General features: G+C 41.0%; 1 protein-coding gene across 2 annotated transcripts in view; it reads left to right on the top strand.

Annotated features, from left to right (window-relative positions):
• NECAB1 (N-terminal EF-hand calcium binding protein 1) overlaps positions 1-20,500 on the top strand; it is a 309,035-nt gene that overhangs the window by 60,613 nt on the left and 227,922 nt on the right. For both annotated transcript variants that reach the window (XM_056522357.1, XM_056522356.1), the window contains exon 4: positions 6,214-6,239. In XM_056522357.1, coding sequence (XP_056378332.1) covers positions 6,214-6,239 — 26 coding nt within the window. The remainder of the gene's footprint in view (positions 1-6,213; positions 6,240-20,500) is intronic.

The following is a 20,500-nucleotide window of genomic DNA, read 5'->3' as shown; positions in this document are numbered from 1 at the left end:
CGACAAAGTGGAGCAAAGCATGTAACAGACACAGAGCTAAGATCTTCCATCTGCTCGACACCTTGGACGCGACAGCGTTTTGGGGGCGTGCCCCCTTAGTCATGCGTACCAGGTGTGGAGAGGGGAAGGATTATATAAAGGTATAAGATAGACACCTGTTCACATAGGTAAGACATTTTTTCAAAAACCGCATGCCAAAATATTAAAATAAAATAACTTAAATATTAAGATGGAATAACAAATTTTCATCAGTACAGGAAAATACTTAAATATACATAATTTTTGCATGCGGTTTTTGAAAAAATGTTTTAACTATGTGAACAGGTGTCTATCTTATGCCTCTATATAATCCTTCCCCTCTCCACACCTGGTACACATGACTAAGGGGGCACGCCCCTCAAACACCATTGCTTCCAAAGTGTCGAGCAGATGGAAGATCTTAGCTCTGTGTCTGTTACATGCTTTTCTCCACTTTGTCAAGAAGATTTAAGCTATGTGAAGTCTTGAAAATAAAATTTCGAAAGTTTTGGAAACGATCTACCGTATTTTTCGCCGTATAAGACGCACTTTTTCTTCCCCAAAACTGGGGGGAAAAAGTCGGTGCGTCTTATACGGCGAATACACCCCTATCGCGGCGGTCCCTGCGGCCATCAACGGCCGGGACCCGCGGCTAATACAGGACATCACCGATCGCGGTGATGCCCTGTATTAACCCTTCAGACGCGGCGATCAAAGCTGACCGCCGCGTCTGAAGGGAAAGTGACACTAACCCGGCTGTTCAGTTGGGCTGTTCGGGACCGCCGCGATTTCACCGCGGCGGTCCCGAACAGCCCGACTGAATAGCCGGGTTAGTGCTTACAGGACACCGGGAGGGACCTTACCTGCCTCCTTGGTGTCTGCTCCGTGCCGGGATCTGTATGGCCGGCGCTCTCCTTCCTCGTCATCACGTCGTAACGACGTGATGGCGGCGACGGAGAGCGAGGATACCCGGCCGGCAGCAGAGACGTTCCGGAACGACGGGGACACGGTGACAGCGATGGAGCGACATCCAGGGCAGCGGTGACGTGTCCGGAGCGGCGGGGACACGTGAGTATTACCTCCTATGCAGTGGTCTTCAATCTGCGGACCTCCAGATGTTGTAAAACTACAACTCCCAGCATGCCCGGACAGCCAACGGCTGTCCGGGCATGCTGGGAGTTGAAGTTTTGCAACATCTGGAGGACCGCAGGTTGAAGACCACTATTGGGTTCAAAATCTTTATTTTTTAAGATTTTGCCCCTAAAAATTGGGTGCGTCTTATACGCCGGTGCGTCCTATAGGACGAAAAATACGGTACATAATCGTGAGTTACTACCCTGCTGGGTCTTTATAATATGAACATTTCTACAGCTATCATCTAAGCCCACTGTGTGTTATTGCAACTTGTCTTCAGGGAGGAGTGGAGCTCCCGGTGGGACATTGCTTCAACTGAGTGAACTTTGCAGAGTATATCTGTGTGTTTGTATATGCCAGCTTTCCACATTTAATCTGCATTCAAAATGTCTTTCGGAGATATAAGCCAAATAACAGACAACCGAGCCGAAGTATTTTCCTTCTCTGAAGCAGAGGGTGAACATTCTCTCACAGGCATCTGACGCCAGAATGTAAAATTGATTATGAAAAACGATTGGAAATGTAATCTAAAAAAGAGATAAATCTCTCATTCCACGCCTCCACTCTTACAGAGTATTTGAAGATAAAACGCATTCCACACGGTCTGAGGTGTAACCTGGTGCCTAATCTGTTACCAGATGATGCGGTTTTTCACCAAAAATGGATAACTGGCATTCTATGGATCTCATGCTGCTTTCTGTACAACACCTACAGATGGCAATAGAACCGATAAAACAAAAAATACATGAAATCGAAGAAAAACGTAAAAATAATTAAACGACGGTTGAATTTGAGCAATGTCATAATGATTTGCAGTATGAGTTAGAGAAAATGAAAACAACATTGCTACAGAATAAACTACAAAAATTTGACCGCGACATGCGTGATTACTTGCATAACTGCGTTTATACTTCTGCAGACGAATGAAGACAGAATCGTACTAATAGACCTACAGCAGGTAGTAATTACTCACACTCAACTGATGGTTCCAGTTCAGACCAGTCGTCTTTTACTGTTGACAGAAGAACAACGAGATCCAGAAAACAACCTAAAAGTAATTTTTTTAGCCAAAGGCAAAACAACATAGGATGCAACAGAAGATCCATCGGATGGTACAAAGAAAGAAAGAAAGGAAGATACAAAATCAAGGAAAATAAAACCAAAGAAGGTGAAATAAACCAAAATATGGTAGTTAAAATCTCTGACCGTGAACTTTCTGATAACGAAATTTCAGTATTAAATAAGGGTTTTTATTTTGTCCCCTTATTCAAAAAAACAAGATTTGATCATAGAGTGGACTTATACAAATTTTGCCGAGGAATAAGAATGAAGATGTATCTATATGATGTGAACAAGGGTCAAGAACGTGTACTTCTGAGAGACATTCCTATCAACTTAAAGAAAACATCTTTCTTTGATCCAGAGATAAAAAAAAAATAAAAATGGGACATTAGATACATTTATAAAAGTTGTTCTGTCAGAGATCGATACCAATTGGAAATCTGTTCCATACGTTCAACCAAACCTTACAAAAGATGAGCATCTGGCATTATGACCCTCAGCAGAGACACCTCCCTTGTCATCAAGTGGGCTGACAAGGGAGGGGCCACTGTGGTGATGAATAGGGTTAATTACATTGATGAAGCCTTACGTAAACTGTCAGACTGTAATGTATATAAAATTCTTAAAGATTATCCCACATTACAGTATAAGCAAGTTGTTGATGATTACACTATGTGGAGGATGGCATTGTCTCTCAAAAATCAGGAAAAGCACTCATCACTGATTACCCCAGAATACGTGTACTGTATCTTCTTCCCAAGATCCACAAGGACCGCGATAGGCCACCAGGGCCCCCGATCATTTCTGAGCAATCTCTCTTAGATTTTGTTGAAAATTTTTATAAATGTCATAAAACGATAAAATTAACTTTAAACTATAATTATGAAAAAATCCACTTTTTAGACGTGCAAGTTAGACATACATCGAAAGGGTTCCATACAGCTATGTATGTGAAGCCCACAGATGTTAATAACACTCTCCACAAAAAAAGTTTCCATGCACCGACAACATTCAAAGGATTGCCACAAAGTCAATTTATTGGAGCCCGGCATATTACTGGGTCTGATCAAGAATATGAAATTAGTCAGAAAAAATTAATACAAAAATTTGTCGAAAAGGGAAACGATCTTAAAGTGATAAAAAAAAAGGAGAAATGGTTCAAACTTTGAATAGACAAGAACTACTAAAACCTGTTGTACAAAAAAGTTGTGAGAAACAAGACTGCACAATGTATATGGGAAACATATGACAAACGAGCAAATATGATTAAAAAAAACTATTTAAAAAAAATGGCATATTTTGCAAAATGATAAAAATTATGGAAAACTATTCAAAAATCCTCCTATGTTTGTTTACAAGAAAGGCCAATCTATTGGTGAAAAATTAATTAAAAGTGATGTTGCAGTTAAAAAAAAGTAGCCGCCAAACTTTTTTGACTAGTTAACAAAAAGGTACTTATCCCTGTTTGAATTGCAGCAATTACAGTAGCATAATCAAAGGTGAAAAATGTAATCATCCATCCAAAGGTTTTCCCATCACTGTGAAAGGGATTTTTACTTGTACGACAAAGAATGTTCTATATACGCTCAAATGTCCATGTGGGCTCACATATGACGCTCAGACAGCCAGAATGATTAAAGTTGGATTAACTGAACACAAATCTGTTATTAGAAAATTTCTAAATTCTGATAAAAAAAAGACGAAACAGTCAGTTTTGGGGAAAATACAGTTGTGAGACATTTCCGAGAATTTTATCACTCCATCACAACCCTCAGATGGTTAATCCTAGAGGAAGTTCCCATACAAGCAAATAAGAATCTGAACAGAAGACGTCTTTTACAAAAATAATATTTTTGGATTACCGAATTAAATTGTGTCTTTCCAAATGGTCTTAATGAGATATGCAGTTTTAAAGCATTTCTCTAATTAGGTATATTTCTGTACTGATGAAAATTTGTTATTCCATCTTAAAGTTTATTTTAATATTTTTGCATGCGGTTTTTGAAAAAATGTCTTACCTATGTGAACAGGTGTCTATCTTATGCCTCTAAATAATCCTTCCCCTCGCCACACCTGGTACGCATGACTAAGGGGGCACGCCCCGGAAACGCCATCGCGTCCAAGGTGTCGAGCAGATGGAAGATCTTAGCTCTGTGTCTGTTACATGCTTTGCTCCACTTTGTCAAGAAGATTTAAGCTATGTGAAGTCTTGAAAATAAAATTTCGAAAGTTTTGGAAACGATCTACATAATTGTGAGTTACTACCCTGCTGGGTCTTTATAATATGAACATTTCTACAGCTATCATCTAAGCCCACTGTGTGTTATTGCAAGATATTTTAGTTCTACCATATATTATGGATAGACGAGAAGACCTTCACCATAGTCCACTTTTGGATTCCATTTTGTATTGTTGAATCAAAGAGGTTTCATTTTTATTTATGAAATCCTAAATGAAAGTACATATACATACATGTTATATGGGTATGTTATCTTAGTTTTTTGTGACGTGATCAATAGCCCCTGTACGATGCTGGTATATATGTCCCTGTTCTGCTTACTGACCTTTTACTGTTACTCCATGTCACCAACTTTGGAAAAGGTCAGTTCTATAATTGTTCATTTGAAGCACAGTGGGCATTAACTATTAAATCTTCTTAACCAAGCAAAGGTATAGAAAAAAATGGTGACTCACCAAATTCACGTCTTCCAACTTCTTTATTTAGAGAAATACTCACTGTTTTTTTCTATACCTTTGCTTGGTTAAGAAGATTGTATTTCTGTGTTAACCAGAGCACTGCCACCCGCCCGCATCAGCAGAATACACCCACCTCCACCAGCCACCCCCTAACATCCTCGTAGTGCCGTACTGCTTTGAATATTTATTCACTTTTAAATGTTTATGCGTAACATACAAATTGTTATGCACCCGCTGGGCTACCTAAACGGTAAAATTTTGGAGTCTAAGTACCCCTGAGGTTTTCACACTTTATCTCACTCCAAGATGCAGAAACTGGACTTCTGCTGCTAGAGGGTACCAGGTCACTACCTCAAGGCTTGTCACGGTATGGGTAGCTGCTGGCCTAATGGGTAGAAGCACACACAGGCAGAGAAGAGGCTGGTTCTGGTGTGGGGGGCAGGTAGTCAGCAGAGTTAGGCCCAGGCTGGTGATTCATGGCAGGTGGCATAGGTTTAATATCAGGGTTTTGACAGACGAGTTTTGGCAGGTGGCATGGGTTCAGTGACAACGGTCTGGGTCATACAAAGAAGGGTCAGTATAGTGCACAAGAGTTAGAAAGAGGCAACGTCAGGTAAACAGGCACAGGTCAGATACAGGATAGCGAATAGGAACAACACACACTTACTATGGTGAACCCTTACTATTGTACTGCACAGGTATGATGGTGGAGCTGCCTTAAATAGGTTTTGCCAAGAAGAGATAATGCTTTAAGTTGCAGTTAGAGGATGTGCATGGACCCTATAGGACAGACCAGAAGCAACAGCCATGGAAGAGAAAACCCAGAACCAGACAGCAGGGAGGTAGAGAACACATGGCGGGCAGTGATGAGGAACAGCGTTATATTATGTAATGAAATTGTGAAGTCATTTTACTCAAACTTAAAAAAAATATTTACACATTTCACTAAATCCATAGACCCATCTGTTCAATAAAACCTGACCAATTGTAATTAATCCAATGCCAAAAAGAATGACCCCCATCACACAGTACCTTGACATTAAACTGTATAATACCTGATCTGAACCAAAAGTTGTTTTTCAAGTGTGAAGCATGTCCCCCTGGGGTAGCATCTGCATGGAATACAAAGTGGCAAACTTTACCAATATGCAATGTTAGCAACAGCTGTTTGTGAATATTTAATTTTTAATATGGAAATCAATATAAGATTGGGCAACAATGTTTTATTTACAAAGCTGTTAATGTAATTTAACTTTTTGTTTTACTATATTTTTTTTTAACTCTGATCATTTTTTCCCCCAGTAACCTGGACACAGAGGAGTTGTATGGTAAGAACATTTATGATTTTTTTTTATAACTATTCAAACAATTGTTTTATATTAACACTCTTAATATTATAGGAGTTTAATGAGGATTGTTTCATCTTGAAAACCACCCAAAAAGGCAGTGTATGTGCCAGACCTTGATGATATGTATGCAAGTCATAAGGAGGCATATGGAGGAAAAGGATACAAACCACGTCTAGTAAATCTGCCAGTTCTTTGACAAAAAAAAATGTTAATGTGTTGACTGGGAGTGTTGCTTAGATTTTGAAGATTTGTACTTTACACATCCATCTCCCTTTAATATAGTAAATAATAGCTGATGTAAGACAATGCCCCAGCCAAACATGATAGAACCACCAAACACGACAGAGCAAAGTCTACATTATTTGCACCAGTGATGGGTTCTCTGTTTAGCTTGAATTTTATGACTGTGCTAACTGAATTTTGAATATTATCTACATTACAGTGTGTTCCATTTGTAAACCAAAGGACATGATCATATCCATCACGAGGTTATAATGCACATCTTATCTTAAATGATCACTATAATTTCAAACAGCTTCCCTCCATGTGATTCTATGTGAGCCTATGTGATTTCTAACATATTTGCAAATCAGTTTATTTACCAAAAATGACTCCCAACCCAAGAAAAAAGGCCATAAAATCTTGGCCACAAGGTGTCTCACTTCCCCACAATAAGTTGTCCACTGCCGTTGTTAAGCGGAGTCTGTCTCTAGTAACACGAACACCAAGAAAGAATGTCGAAAGTGAGGGCAGGGCTGAGCTAGTGCTATGAGCAGGAGAGAGAGAGGGAGCCTGGGCTGTGGTCTTGCAAGCTGTGACCTTCTCTGCCTTCTCTGGAAGGTCAAGGTTGTGCCTGAAAGGTAAATCAATGTGCAGATAACTTACTTGACCCAGTTACAAAATTCCTGTTTTCCTGTGACCACTTGTGTGACCTTACCTGACTTCTTCTTGTGACCTGACCTTTCCTTTGCATGCTGATTTTGTACTGCACTGCCTTCTTGGTTGTAACTTTCTGGCTTTTCTCCTGTTAACCTCTTTTCTGCTGGTTTGGTACCTATTCTTCCCATTTGTTGCTTACCTAGCCTATTTGACCTCCCTTGATGCCCCATGCCCTTAGTTAAGTGTAGGGAATGTTGGGACTTTTATAGTCTTATAGGTATAGTTTATAGTCTTATAGTTGAGACTTTTATAGTCTTATATGATTCCACAGCCCCCCTGTGACTAGCTTTTCGTGTCTAAGTCTGATAGACTGGATTACTACAAGATCTGAAGTCTATGGTGTCAAATTTTGATTTTATACAGTACAGCTCCAGTGCTACTTACCTAACTATTTGTTCCTACACTTCGCTTTTCTCTACAGCACATGTGGTCACAATATGGGGCACTGTGCTACAAATAATACTGTCTCTTGCAGTGAACAGTTGTTTTATTTTACTATTTTCCCTCCTTGTAACAAGTTAATTCCTATTAGGAAAAGAAGCAGAGCCATATTTTTATCTCAGCACTGGCTTCATTTTCTGAAAATATGTGTAATGAAGCATTGCGGAGAGCGCCTAGTGCTTATTATAGCCCTGCTCACATCATATAGTCTTCATCATTTAATTCTTCACCCCCCTCCTGTTTATTAACATTCAGTTTAATGAAGCTTTGTACATTTTCCTGCTCTTATATACAGTTCCTAATGTTTTATTGGAAGGGTTCTAAGACCAAGGTTGGTTGTACCGTGCAGCACGTCTACTTTTAAGCCATTGTTGTGTAGGATTTGTTGCTGCCGGGTGTTTATGTGCATATTAGATTCATAATCCTACTGTATTGGGAAAGACCATCTGAAGTTGTACATTGTAAACAATTCTTCTGTTTATTGTGATAAAGGGGATATCAGAGAGGAGAAAGAAGATCATGTTTAACCATTTCAATATATAGAGCTCCCAGGTGTCCAAGATACAGAAGGACAGTTCCAGATTTCAGACGCAGTCCTTTCCTGTCATGGTAGGACTGAACACTAAGACTGGACTATCTAAGAAATGTTTGACAGTCTCAAGGAACTGTTTGGCAGGCATTGTGTCGAATCTGAATAATTGTCAGTATATGTCTTTATGAAGGCACCATTTGCCACTATGTGTGGAATATTGTGGCACTATTTGGGTATAATCTGATACAATGTTTTTATGCTCTCTGTAGGAAAAGTTTGCCACTCACTGGGCACTGTTTGGCATTAGAGGATAAATGGGTATATAGTTTATGGTATATAATACTTATTATTTGGTACTCTTGCATGCACAGAATATTTGACCTCTACTTTTTCCACTGGCACATAAGTATTTATCCCCTATTGACTGAATCCCATGGATAAGTGTCTGATCGCGGGGGGCTTGACTGCTGGGACCACTGCAATCTTCTGCCTGGTACCCCGCTCTCCGCATGCACGCAGCTACCTCCACAATTCCCCTTGTTTGCACTCACAGTAGAGACTGACTGAGCATGCTTGACCATCTCATTGGATGATACAAATGGGTGTAACTAAGGACAAAAGAGCAAAACAAAGAAGGAACATGAGGAATTACCAAATACATATCTCAGGCAGTACATTTTCAGGAATGCTTGTACATTGGAAATATGTTTAATTTCACATAATGTCAGTTAAGTCCTAGTTATTTTCATGGTAAAATGCCATATAATCTTTTTAAAAGTTTTATCCTTCAGACCTTCCACCATCTTTGGACCCATTCTATTTTATTAATATCTTTTTGTAGGTGAGGCCTCCAGAACTGATGCCAGTATTCCAGATGTGGTGTCACTAGAGCTCGATAAAGTAGGATCCTACTAGTTAAATATCTAGCTATGCGACAAGCATTGTATTTGCTTTCTCTACTGCCTGGCTACACTGTTGACCCATTTTAAGGCTGTCAGAGTTCAATGGTCCTAAATCCTTCTCTTCTAAAGTCTTTACTAACACAGAATTACCAAAACAATACCCGGATAGGAGATTCCTTTTTCCCAAGTGCATTATTGTACATATGGAAACTGCAGTTTCCATTGATCTGTCCACTTATCTAGTCAAGCTAAATCATAAAGTACCTTTTGCACACTTTTGTGTCATCAGCAAACCTTACCCACTAAACCTTCTCCTAAGTCACATATTAGAAAGAATAGGACCCAGAATTGACCCTTCTGGTCACCAATTGTAACATGTCTCTGTGCAAAATACATAATTATCTGATCATAGGGAGTCTGACCACTGGGGCCCCTGTGATCTCGAGAAAGTGGAACGGAGTAACATAGTAACATAGTAACATAGTTCATAAGGTCGAAAGTTCAACCTATAACCCTAATGAGTCCCTAATGAGTTGATATTGATCTAGAATCCATAACCTGTAATGTTATCAATCTCCAAAAATACATCCAGACCCATTTTAAATTCTTTTACAGAGCTCACCATGACCACCTACTCTGGCAGAGAATTCCACAGTCTCGCTGCTCCCGTCTGTGCTGGTGTAGAAACCTTCTTTCCTCTAGATGTAGAGGATGCCCCCTTGTTATAGATGCAGTCCTGGGTATATATAGATCATGGGAGAGATCTCTGTAAGGTCCCCTGATATATTTATACATAGTTATTAGGTCGCCCCTAAGCCTTCTTTTTTCTAAACTAAATAACCCTAATTCTGATAATCTTTCTGGGTATTGTAGTCCTCCCATTCCCCGTATTACTCTGGTTGCCCGTCTTTGAACCCTCTCCAGCTCCACTATATCTTTCTTGTACACTGGTGCCCAGTACTGTACACAGTATTCTATGTGTGGTCTGACTAGTGATTTGTACAGCGGTAGAATTATTTCCTTGTCGTGGGCATCTATGCCCCTATTGATGCACCCTATGATTTTATTTGCCTTGGCAGCAGCGGCCTGACACTGGTCACTACAGCTAAATTTACTATTAACTAAGACTCCTAGATCCTTTTCCACGTCAATTGTCCCAAGTGTTCTCCCATTTAATACATAATCCCAGCCCGGATTTTTCTTTCCCATGTGCATATTTATCTGGGTTTGAACCTCATCTGCTACTTTCCATCCCAAGCTTCCAACCTCTCCAGATCCATTTGTAACAGTGCACTGCCCTCTATAGCGATTACCGCTTTACAGAGTTTAGTATCATCTGCAAAGATTGCTACTTTACTATTCAACCCAACTACAAGGTCATTAATAAATATATTAAATAGAACAGGACCCAAGACTGACCCCTGTGGTACCCCACTAGAAACAGTCACCCAATCAGAATAAGTACCATTTATAACCACCCTCTGAGCCAGTTACTTACCCACTTGCACACATTTCCCCCCAGTGCAAGCATTCTCATTTTATGCACCAACCTTTTATGTGGCACCGTATCAAATGCGATATACGACATCCAGCGATTGCCCCTGGTCCAGTCTGGAGCTCAGCTTCTCATTAAAGCTGATCAGGTTAGTTTGACAGGACCGATCCCTCGTGAAGCCATACTGATATGGAGTCATACATTTATTTTTATCAAGATACTCTAAAATAGTATCCCTCAAACAATTTACATACAACAGTGGTTAAACTAAAAGATCTATAATTCTCAGGTCACCTTTTGACCCCTTTTTAAATATTGGCACCACATTTGCAATGCGCCAGTCCTGGGTAACAGTCTCTGTTACTATAGAGTCCCTGAATATAAAAAATTGGGGTCTGTCTATTACATTACTTAATTCCTTTAGAACACGGGGGTGAATGCCATCTGAACCTGGTGATTTGTCTATTTTGATTTTTTTGTAGGTGGCACTGTACTTCTTCCTGGGTAACACAGGTTACCTGTACTGGGGGGTTTACCTTATCTCGCTGTATTTCACTTGGCATTTCATTTTCCTTGGTGAACACAGTGGAGAAGAATTTGTTTAATATATTTGCTTTTTCCTGATCCCCGTTTATAATTTCTTCCTCATCATTTTTTAAAGGGCCAACACTTTCATTTGTAACCTTTTTTGCTATTTATATAGCTAAAAAAAGTTTTGGGGTTAGTTTTACTTTCTCTGGCAATAAGTCTTTCTGTCTATTTTTGCGGCTTTTATCTGTTTTTTTGTTGTTTTTTTTTTTACATATTTTACGTTTTTCTCTATAGCTTTTTAATGCTTCTTCACTGCCATCCTGTTTTAGTAGTTTAAATGCTTTATTTTTGTCATTTATTGCCCCCTTAACATTTTTATTCATCCATATTGGTTTCTTTTATTCCTGACCCTTTTATTCCCATAAGGTATATACATCTTGCAGTGAGCATTTAAGATATTTTTAAAAGTCTCCCATTTAGTGTCGGTATTCATGTTTTTGAGGACATTATCCCCATTTATATTGTTAAGGGCTTCTCTGAGTTGATCAGACTTTGCCTTCCTAAAGCTCAATGTTTTTGTGGCCCCTCGAGAGATTCCCTTATTGAAGATATTGAAGAACAAGTGTCAGGATCCGGACTAGTAGCAGGAAGCAGTACTGGAGGTGGATCCTCTGTGCCAGAGAGGGATTGGCGTGGACCGTATCGGAGGATCGGTTCTAAGCAGTTACTGGTTTTCACCAGAGCCCGCCGCAAAGCGGGATGGACTTGCTGCGGCGGTAACTACCAGGTTGTGTCCTCCGATAGCGGCTCAACCTCACTGGCAGCTGAGACAGGCGAAGTACAGAAGGGGCAGGCAGAGGCGAGGTGGAGGAGGAACGACAGATGCAGACTTGACTTGTACCGGCTTGAGGCATCTGCCAAGACAAGCCGAGCCCCAGCTCGGACAATCCAGAACAGGACAATGGCACTGGAGCCAGGGCAGACCCAAGAGGAGTTCAGAGGTGCAATGGGGTAACACAAAAAACTCCAATCGCTCGGAATGCTGAACTCCAATGTCCATCTGGACTTTACAGTGCAACCTTCCAACTGGACTTTACATAAAAACAAACCCCTCCCCTTTCCGTTTTGTCCGATCCTTCCTGAATAGACTATAACCCTGTATGTTGACCGCCCAGTCACAGCTATCGTCCAACCAAGTCTCTGTTATACCCACTATGTCATAATTCTCCTCAGACATCAACCACTCCAGTTCCTCTGTTTAATTGGACAGACTTCTGGCATTAGTCAACATGCAATTTAAAGGTGTATGTTTTTTCTTCCTATGAAGCCTACCCTATTAACTATTCTAACCTCTCCTTCCACTCCACCCCCAGGTATATTAATAAGTCCCCCCTCTCTATCTACACTATCTTCCCCCTCTATGTTGTAGGTTCCCTCCCCCCTAGTTTAAACACTCCTCCACCCTTCTAGCCATCTTCTCCCCAAGCACAGTTGCGCCCTCCCCATTGAGGTGCAGCCCGTCCCTACGGTAGAGCCGGTATTCGACAGCAAAGTCGGCCCAGTTCTCCATGAACCGAAACCCCTCCTTCCTACACCAGCTTCTGAGCCACTTGTTTACCTCCCTAATCTCCCACTGCCTCTCTGGTGTGACTTGTGGTACAAGTAATATTTCAGAAAATATTACCTTGGAGGTCCTTGCCTTAAGCTTGCGGCCTAAGTCCCTGAAATCTTTTTAAGGATACTCCACCTACCTCTTACTTTGTCATTGGTGCCAATATGTACCATGACTGCTGGGTCCTCTCCAGCCCCACCCAGCAACATGTCAACCTGATCCGCGATGTGCCGAACTTGAGCGCCAGGAAGACAACACACTGTTCGGCGATCCCGATCTTTGTGACAGATCACCCTATCTGTCCCCCTAATAATTGAATCCCCCACTACCAGTACCTGTCTGGCCTGCCCTGCACTCCTCCCTCATTACTGGAGCAGACACCCCCCTGGCGATCAGAGGCAGAGTCCTGCTGCAGTACTGCTAGCTCTGAAATGGCATTCCCCTCATCTGCCAACTGGGCAAACTTGTTGGGGTGTGCCAGTTCAGGACTAGCCTCCCTGACACTTTTCCCTCTACCCTGTTTTCTAACTGTAACCCAGCTAGCTGCCTGACTGTCCTGTACCTCTGTCCCACTATCCTCCTCCACCTGTACCCCAGAGAGAACTTGCTTAGTTAGCAGGAGACTCCTCTCCAAGTTGTCAATGCGTCCTCTAGATCAAGGATCTGGGCTTCCAAATGAACACCTCGCACACATCTCGCACAACAATATGCACCCTCAAACTGCTGTTCAAGGATTGCATACATTGTGCAAGATGCAAACTGGACTGCCTTTTCCAACATGGAGGCCATACTAGATTTGGGGATTGCAAAAATTAACAGTAAAAAAACCCAATCAAATATTTCAATTAAACTCCCTGAATTTAAAGTCCCTTAATTTTAAGTCTCTCTCACTTTTATACTTACACTCATTTTTATACTTCACACTCTTGTTTACAGACACACAATCACAATATCACCTCTCTTTTCCACTCTTAGATTGGAGTAGGGGTTGCGCACGTGTGCCACCTCTCCATTCATTCATTCATAGAGGATAACTTTACAAGATTGCAAAACCCCCTAAACAACATCTATCTACCCTTCAGCCAACTGCAAATTCACTGATCTATCCATGGATTAATTCCAATTTTCACCAACATATCTCAGCTATAGATAGACCTGTATCAATGGCTTTTGCGGATGTTCAGGCGATCTCCTCAGCACCACCTTCATCTAGTACTTCTGTGACATACAGTGCCGGACTGGGACCAAAAATAGGCCCAGACATTTTAGACTAAGCAGCCCATTCTGGTCATGGGTGGGGCTATATGAAGGTGGAGCTACAAAGGGGAGGGCAAAATGTCAATCATAGTTGGGCAAAAAAAAATAAAAATATATATATATATATATATTATATATAAGACAATTCCCCATGATAAACATATGTACCTCTATATGAATCATATAGCTACCAAATAACTATGGTATATATATGGGGGAATATTATCAACATACATATTACCATCATACTGTTAATGACCAAATTCTCTATGCTGAGACCAATATTGCCAATAATGCCAGTATACAAGGAGGAAATATCACCATACATATCATCATCATACTGTCATTAACCAAATCCTGTATACTGGCCAATATTACCAATAAAACCAATATACATGAAGGAATATTATCACCATACCTTACCATCATACTGTTACTGACCACATCCTGTATACTGAGACCAATATTACCAATAATATCAGTATACAAGGAGGAATATTATCACCTTACATATTACCATAACACTGTTACTGACCACATCCTGTATACTGAGACCAATATTACCAATAATACCAGTATACCCCTCATACAGTGACTATATAGTGGTAGATATTAGCTCTACACAGGGTCTGCAGACCATATAAGTGATTACATACAGTTACTTGGAGTTACTCTAATTGGAGTCTTCACTTTTCTTTCTCTTCTTGTTCCGGCACAGACCGTCATGCCATTTCTTCTAGCTACAACTCGTATCCCCTGTAGCTGAATGTGACCTGGGATGGGCACTGTTTTCTTCATCACAGGGGCAGACCCTGTGTTAACATAAAAAAAAAAAACATACTTACCTGGCTCACCTGTAGTCCTCAACAATGTGGCCTCTCTTCTCTTCTTCTCTCCTTTGGTTTGTGCGTTTCGGCGCATTATGATGACGTCAATCAAGCGCCAGAGTACAGAGCGCAGAGGACAGACTCTTGGGCCTCTTTTTGGTTGCCTGCATTTCGCGGGCATTGGCAAGAGTGATTGACAGGGTGAGGAGCCAATGGCTCTTCGCTCTGTTAATCAGCTGAGCCCTGCATTTAACTATAGACGCGTCTGTAAGATGTGCTTATAGTTAAATTTGTCCTGGACCAGACAGTTCGGCCCACCGGTCAACTGCCTTGTGCCCGACGACCAATCCGGCCCTGGTGACATAGTCAGAAACAAATGATGGGATTAATCTGACATGATCTTCCCCGAGTAAAGCCATGCTGTTTTGGGTTTAAGGGTTTAACATATTGTTCATTTTCAGGTGGTCAATTATCCTATTTCAGATGTCAGGTTAACTGGCCTGTAGTTACTAGCTTCTTCTCTACTACCCTTCATGCAAATGGACATTCTCGAGTCTTTAAGTTACCAATCTGATTCTATTCCAATAACCAAACACAGCTCATTGCGTCTTATATCATCTTTTATTAACAGTTGCTCATTGCTTTGCAATGCTGTCTAATACATTAAAAGTATTTACCAGTTCAAGAGAATCAAGAAGTCCTCATAAAAGAAGATCTAATAAAGGCATTCATGAGTGCATTTCTTAACCTCTTAAGGACACGTTGATATTTTATTTTTGCATTTTTATTTTTTCCTCCTCGCTTTTGATAGCCATAAATCTTTCCATTTTCTACATACAGGGCCATATGATGGTGGTTGTTTTTTTGCTGGACCAACTGTACTACATAATGACAACATTAAATTTACGAAGGTCTATGGCAAACTACCAAAAAGCTATTTGTGAAGTAAAATTTAATTAAACAAAAATCGCTATTTTGCTAATATTTGGGGGCTTCATTTCTACACACTTCACTTTTTGGTTAACCCCTTAAGGACGCAGACCATTTTCACCTCTAGGACGAAGCCCTTTTTTGCAAATCTGACCACTGTCACTTTAAACATTAATAAATCTGGAATGCTTTTACTTATCATTCTGGTTCTGAGATTGTTTTTTCGTGACATATTGTACTTTAACATAGTGGTAAATTTTTGTGGTAACTTGCAACCTTTCTTGGTGAAAAATCCCCAAATTTGATGAAAAAATTTAAAATTTAGCATTTTTCTAACTTTGAAGCTCTCTGCTTATAAGGAAAACGGGATATTCCAAATAATTTTTTTGGGATTCACATACACAATATGTCTACTTTATGATTGCATCATAAAATTGACGAGTTTTTACTTTTGGAAGACACCAGAGGGCTTCAAAGTTCACCAATTTTTCACAAAATTTTCAAACTCACTATTTTTCAGGGACCAGTTCAGGTTTGAAGTGGATTTGAAGGGTCTTCATATTAAAAATACCCCATAAAAGACCCCATTATAACAACTGCACCCCCCCAAAGTATTCAAAATGGCATTCAGTAAGTGTTTTAACCCTTTAGGTGTTTCAAAGGAAAAGCAGCAAAGTGAAGGAGAAAATTCTAAATCTTCATTTTTTACACTCACATGTTCTTGTAGACCCAATTTTTGAATTTTTACAAGGGGTAAAAGGATAAAATGTATACTTGTATGTGTAACCCAATTTCTCTCGAGTAACCACATACCTCATATGTCTATGTAAAGTTTTCGGCGGGCGCAGTAGAGGGCTCAGAAGCGAAGGAGCGGCGAGGAGATTTTGGAGAGTACGTTTTTCTGAAATGGTTTTTGGGGGGCATGTCCCATTTAGGAGGCCCCTATGGTGCCAGAACAGCAAAAAAACACATGGCATACTATTTTGGAAACTAGACCACCTTAGGAACATAACAAGGAATAAAGTGAGCCTTAATACCCCACAGGTGTTTCACGACTTTTGCATATGTAAAAAAGGGTTAATAGCAGAAAAGACCCCCAAAATTAGTAACCCCATCTCTTCTGAGTATGGAAGTACCCCATAAGTGGACCTGAAGTGCACTGCGGACAAACTACAATGCTCAGAAGAGAAGGAGTCATATTTGGCTTTTAGAGAGCAAATTTTGCTCGGGGGGCATGTCACATTTAGGAAGCCCCTATGGTGCCAGGACAGCAAAAAAAAACACATGGCATACCATTTTGGAACCTAGACCCCTCACAGAATGTAATGAGGGGTACAGTGAGCATTTACCCCCCACTGGTGTCTGACAGATCTTTGGAACAGTGGGCTGTGCTAAATTTTTCATTTTCACGGACCACTGTTCCAAAGATCCGTCAGACACCTGTGGGGTGTAAATTCTCACTGCACCCCTTATTACATTCCATGAGGGGTGTAGTTTCCATAATGGGGTCACATGTGGGTGTGGTTTTTTTTTTTTTTGCGTTTGTCAGAACCGCTGTAACAATCAGCCACCCCTGTGCAAATCACCTCAAATGTACATGGTGCACTCTCCCTTCTGGGCCTTGTTGTGCGCCCCCAGAGCACTTTACGCCCACATATGGGGTATCTCCATACTCAGGAGAAATTGTGTTACAAATTTTGGGGGGCGTTTTTCCCTTTTACCTCTTGTGAAAATGAAAAGTATAGGGCAACACCAGCATGTTAGTGTAAAAATGTTTATTTTTTTACACTAACATGCTGGTGTAGACCCCAACTGTTCCTTTTCATAAGGGGTAAAAGGAGAAAAAGCCCCCCAAAATTTGTTTGGCAATTTCTCCCGAGTATGGCGATATCCCGTAAGTGACCCTAAACTGTTGCCTTGAAATACAAGAGGGCTCCAAAGTGAGAGCGCCATGCGCATTTGAGGCCTGAATTAGGGTCTTGCATAGGGGTGGACATAGGGGTATTCTATGTCAGTGATTCCCAAACAGGGTGCCTTTAGCTGTTGTAATACTCCCAGCATGCTTGGACAGTCAATTGCTGTCCAGAAATGCTGGGAGTTTTTGTTTTGCAACAGCTGGAGGCTCCATCTTAGAAACACTGCGGTACAATACGTCTTTCATTTTTATAGGGGAAGGGGGGTGGTAGGGGGGCAGTGTACGTGTTTATATGTAGTGTTTTAAGTGTTTTTAGGTTACATTTACACTGGAGGCAGATTACACTGAGTCTCCCGCTAGGAGTTTGAGCTGCGGCGGAAGATTTGCCGCAGCTCAAACTTGAAGCGGGGAACTCACTGTAATCTGCCGCCAGTGTAAATGTAGCCTGTACATTCAAATGGGGGTCAAAACTACAACTCTCAGCATGCACTGACAGACCATGCATGCTGGGAGTTGTAGTTTTGCAACAGCTGGAGGCACACTGGTTGGAAAACCTTGAGTTAGGTTCTATGACCTAACTCAGTATTTTCCAACCAGTGTGCCTCCAGCTGTTGCAAAACTACAACTCCCAGCATGTACTGATTGCAGAAGGGCATGCTGGGAGATGAAGTTATACAACGGCTGGAGGCACGTAAGTACAACTCCCAGCATGCCAAGACAGCCTTATGCTGTTCCTGAATGCTGGGAGTTGTAGTTTTGCAAGATTTAGAGGGGTTCAGGCTGTAAATCACTGTCCAGTGGTCTCTAAAGTATAGCCCTCCAGATGTTGCAAAACTACAACTCGCAGCATGCCCAGACAGCAAACTGCTGTCTGGGCATGCTGAGAGTTGTAGTTTTGCAACATCTGGAGGGCTACAGTTTGAGACCACTGCATAGTGATCTACAACCTGAACCCCTCTAAATATTGCAAAACTACAAGTCCCAGCATGCTCACACAGCAAACAGCTGTCTGGGCATGCTGGGAGTTGTAGTTTAGCAACATCTGGAGGGCCACGGTTTAGAGACCCCTGTAAACTGTGGCCCTCCAGATGTTGTTAGGCAACAACTCACGTGGCAGGACCTGGATGAATTGCTGCCGCTGCTGCACGTGGGGGATCCCCGCATGGAGGATTGCGCTCCGGGATCCAGGTAAGGGACCTTCGGCGACGGTCCCTCGACAGTTCCCCCGTTTTGCCCGGACACCCATAAGTGACCCGTATCACCCGGAATCGCGCAGATCGCAGGTCTGAATTGACCTGCGATTTGCGCCCATCGCGGTCATGAGGGGGGGTCTCAGGACCCCCCTCGGCGATGTGCCGGGATGCCTGCTGTTAGATAACAGCAGTCATCCCGGCCCGATCACCGCTACCGGTGACGCGGCGCTCCCGAAACCCCGTGATGTACATGTACGCCAAGTGACACTTTGCGGCGCCGTACATGTACGTCGCTCATCGTGAAGGGGTTAAAATTACATGTAATCTTGATTCTGTAGGTCAATACAATTACAACAATGTCCAATTTATAAAGTTTTTTATTTTATTTTACAACTTAAAATATATATATATATGTGTGAAGGTTAATTGATTTACTCATTTAACCCCTTAAGGACCGAGCCATTTTATACCTTAAGGACCGAAGCGTTTTTTGCAATTCTGACCACTGTCACTTTAAACATTAATAACTCTGGGATGCTTTTAGTTATCATTCTGATTCCGAGATTGTTTTTTCGTGACATATTCTACTTTAACTTAGTGGTAAAATTTTATGGTAACTTTTCTTGGTGAAAAATCCCAAAATTTGATGAAAAAAATGAAAATTTTGCATTTTTCTAACTTTGAAGCTCTCTGCTTGTAAGGAAAATGGATATTCAAAATATATTTTTGTTGGATTCACATATACAATATGTCTACTTTATGTTTGCATCATAAAATTTATGAGTTTTTACTTTTGGAAGACACCATAGGGCTTCAAAGTTCAGCAGCAATTTTGACATTTTTCACAAAATTTTCAAACTCACTATTTTTCAGGGACCAGTTCAGTTTTGAAGTGGATTTGAAGGGTCTTCATATTAGAAATACCCCATAAATGACCCCATTATAAAAACTACACCCCCTAAAGTATTCAAAAAAACATTCAGTAAGTGTATTAACCCTTTAGGTGTTTCACAGGAATAGTAGCAAAGTGAAGGAGAAAATTCAAAATCTTCATTTTTTACACTCGCATGTTTTTGTAGACCCAATTTTTGAATTTTTGCAAGGGATAAAAAGGAGAACATTTTTACTTGTATTTGAAACCCAATTTCTCTCGAGTAAGCACATACCTCATATGTCTATGTTAATTGTTCGGCGGGCGCAGTAGAGGGCTCAGAAGGGAAGGAGCGACAAATGGTTTTTGGGGGGCATGCCGCATTTAGGAAGCCCCTATGGTGCCAGGACAGCAAAAAAAACACATGGCATACCATTTTGGAAACTAGACCCCTCAGGGAACGTAACAAGGGGTAAAGTGAACCTTAATACCCTACAGGTGATTCACGACTTTTGCATATGTAAAAAAAATATTTATTTTTTTTACCTAAAATGCTTGGTTTCCCAAAAATTTTACATTTTTAAAAAGGGTAATAGCAGAAAATACCCCCCAAAATTTGAAGCCCAATTTCTCCCGATACAGAAAACACCTTGCATGGGGGTGAAAAGTTCTCTGCTGGCGCACTACAGGTCTCAGAAGAGAAGGAGTCACATTTGGCTTTTTGAAAGCAAATTTTGCTCTGGGGCATGCCGCATTTAGGAAGCCCCTATGGTGCCAGAACAGCAAAAAAAAAAC

This window comes from Hyla sarda, chromosome 5 (genome assembly GCF_029499605.1).
Source record: "Hyla sarda isolate aHylSar1 chromosome 5, aHylSar1.hap1, whole genome shotgun sequence".
NCBI lineage: Eukaryota > Metazoa > Chordata > Amphibia > Anura > Hylidae > Hyla > Hyla sarda.
This window is presented reverse-complemented; position numbering and strand designations above follow the sequence as displayed.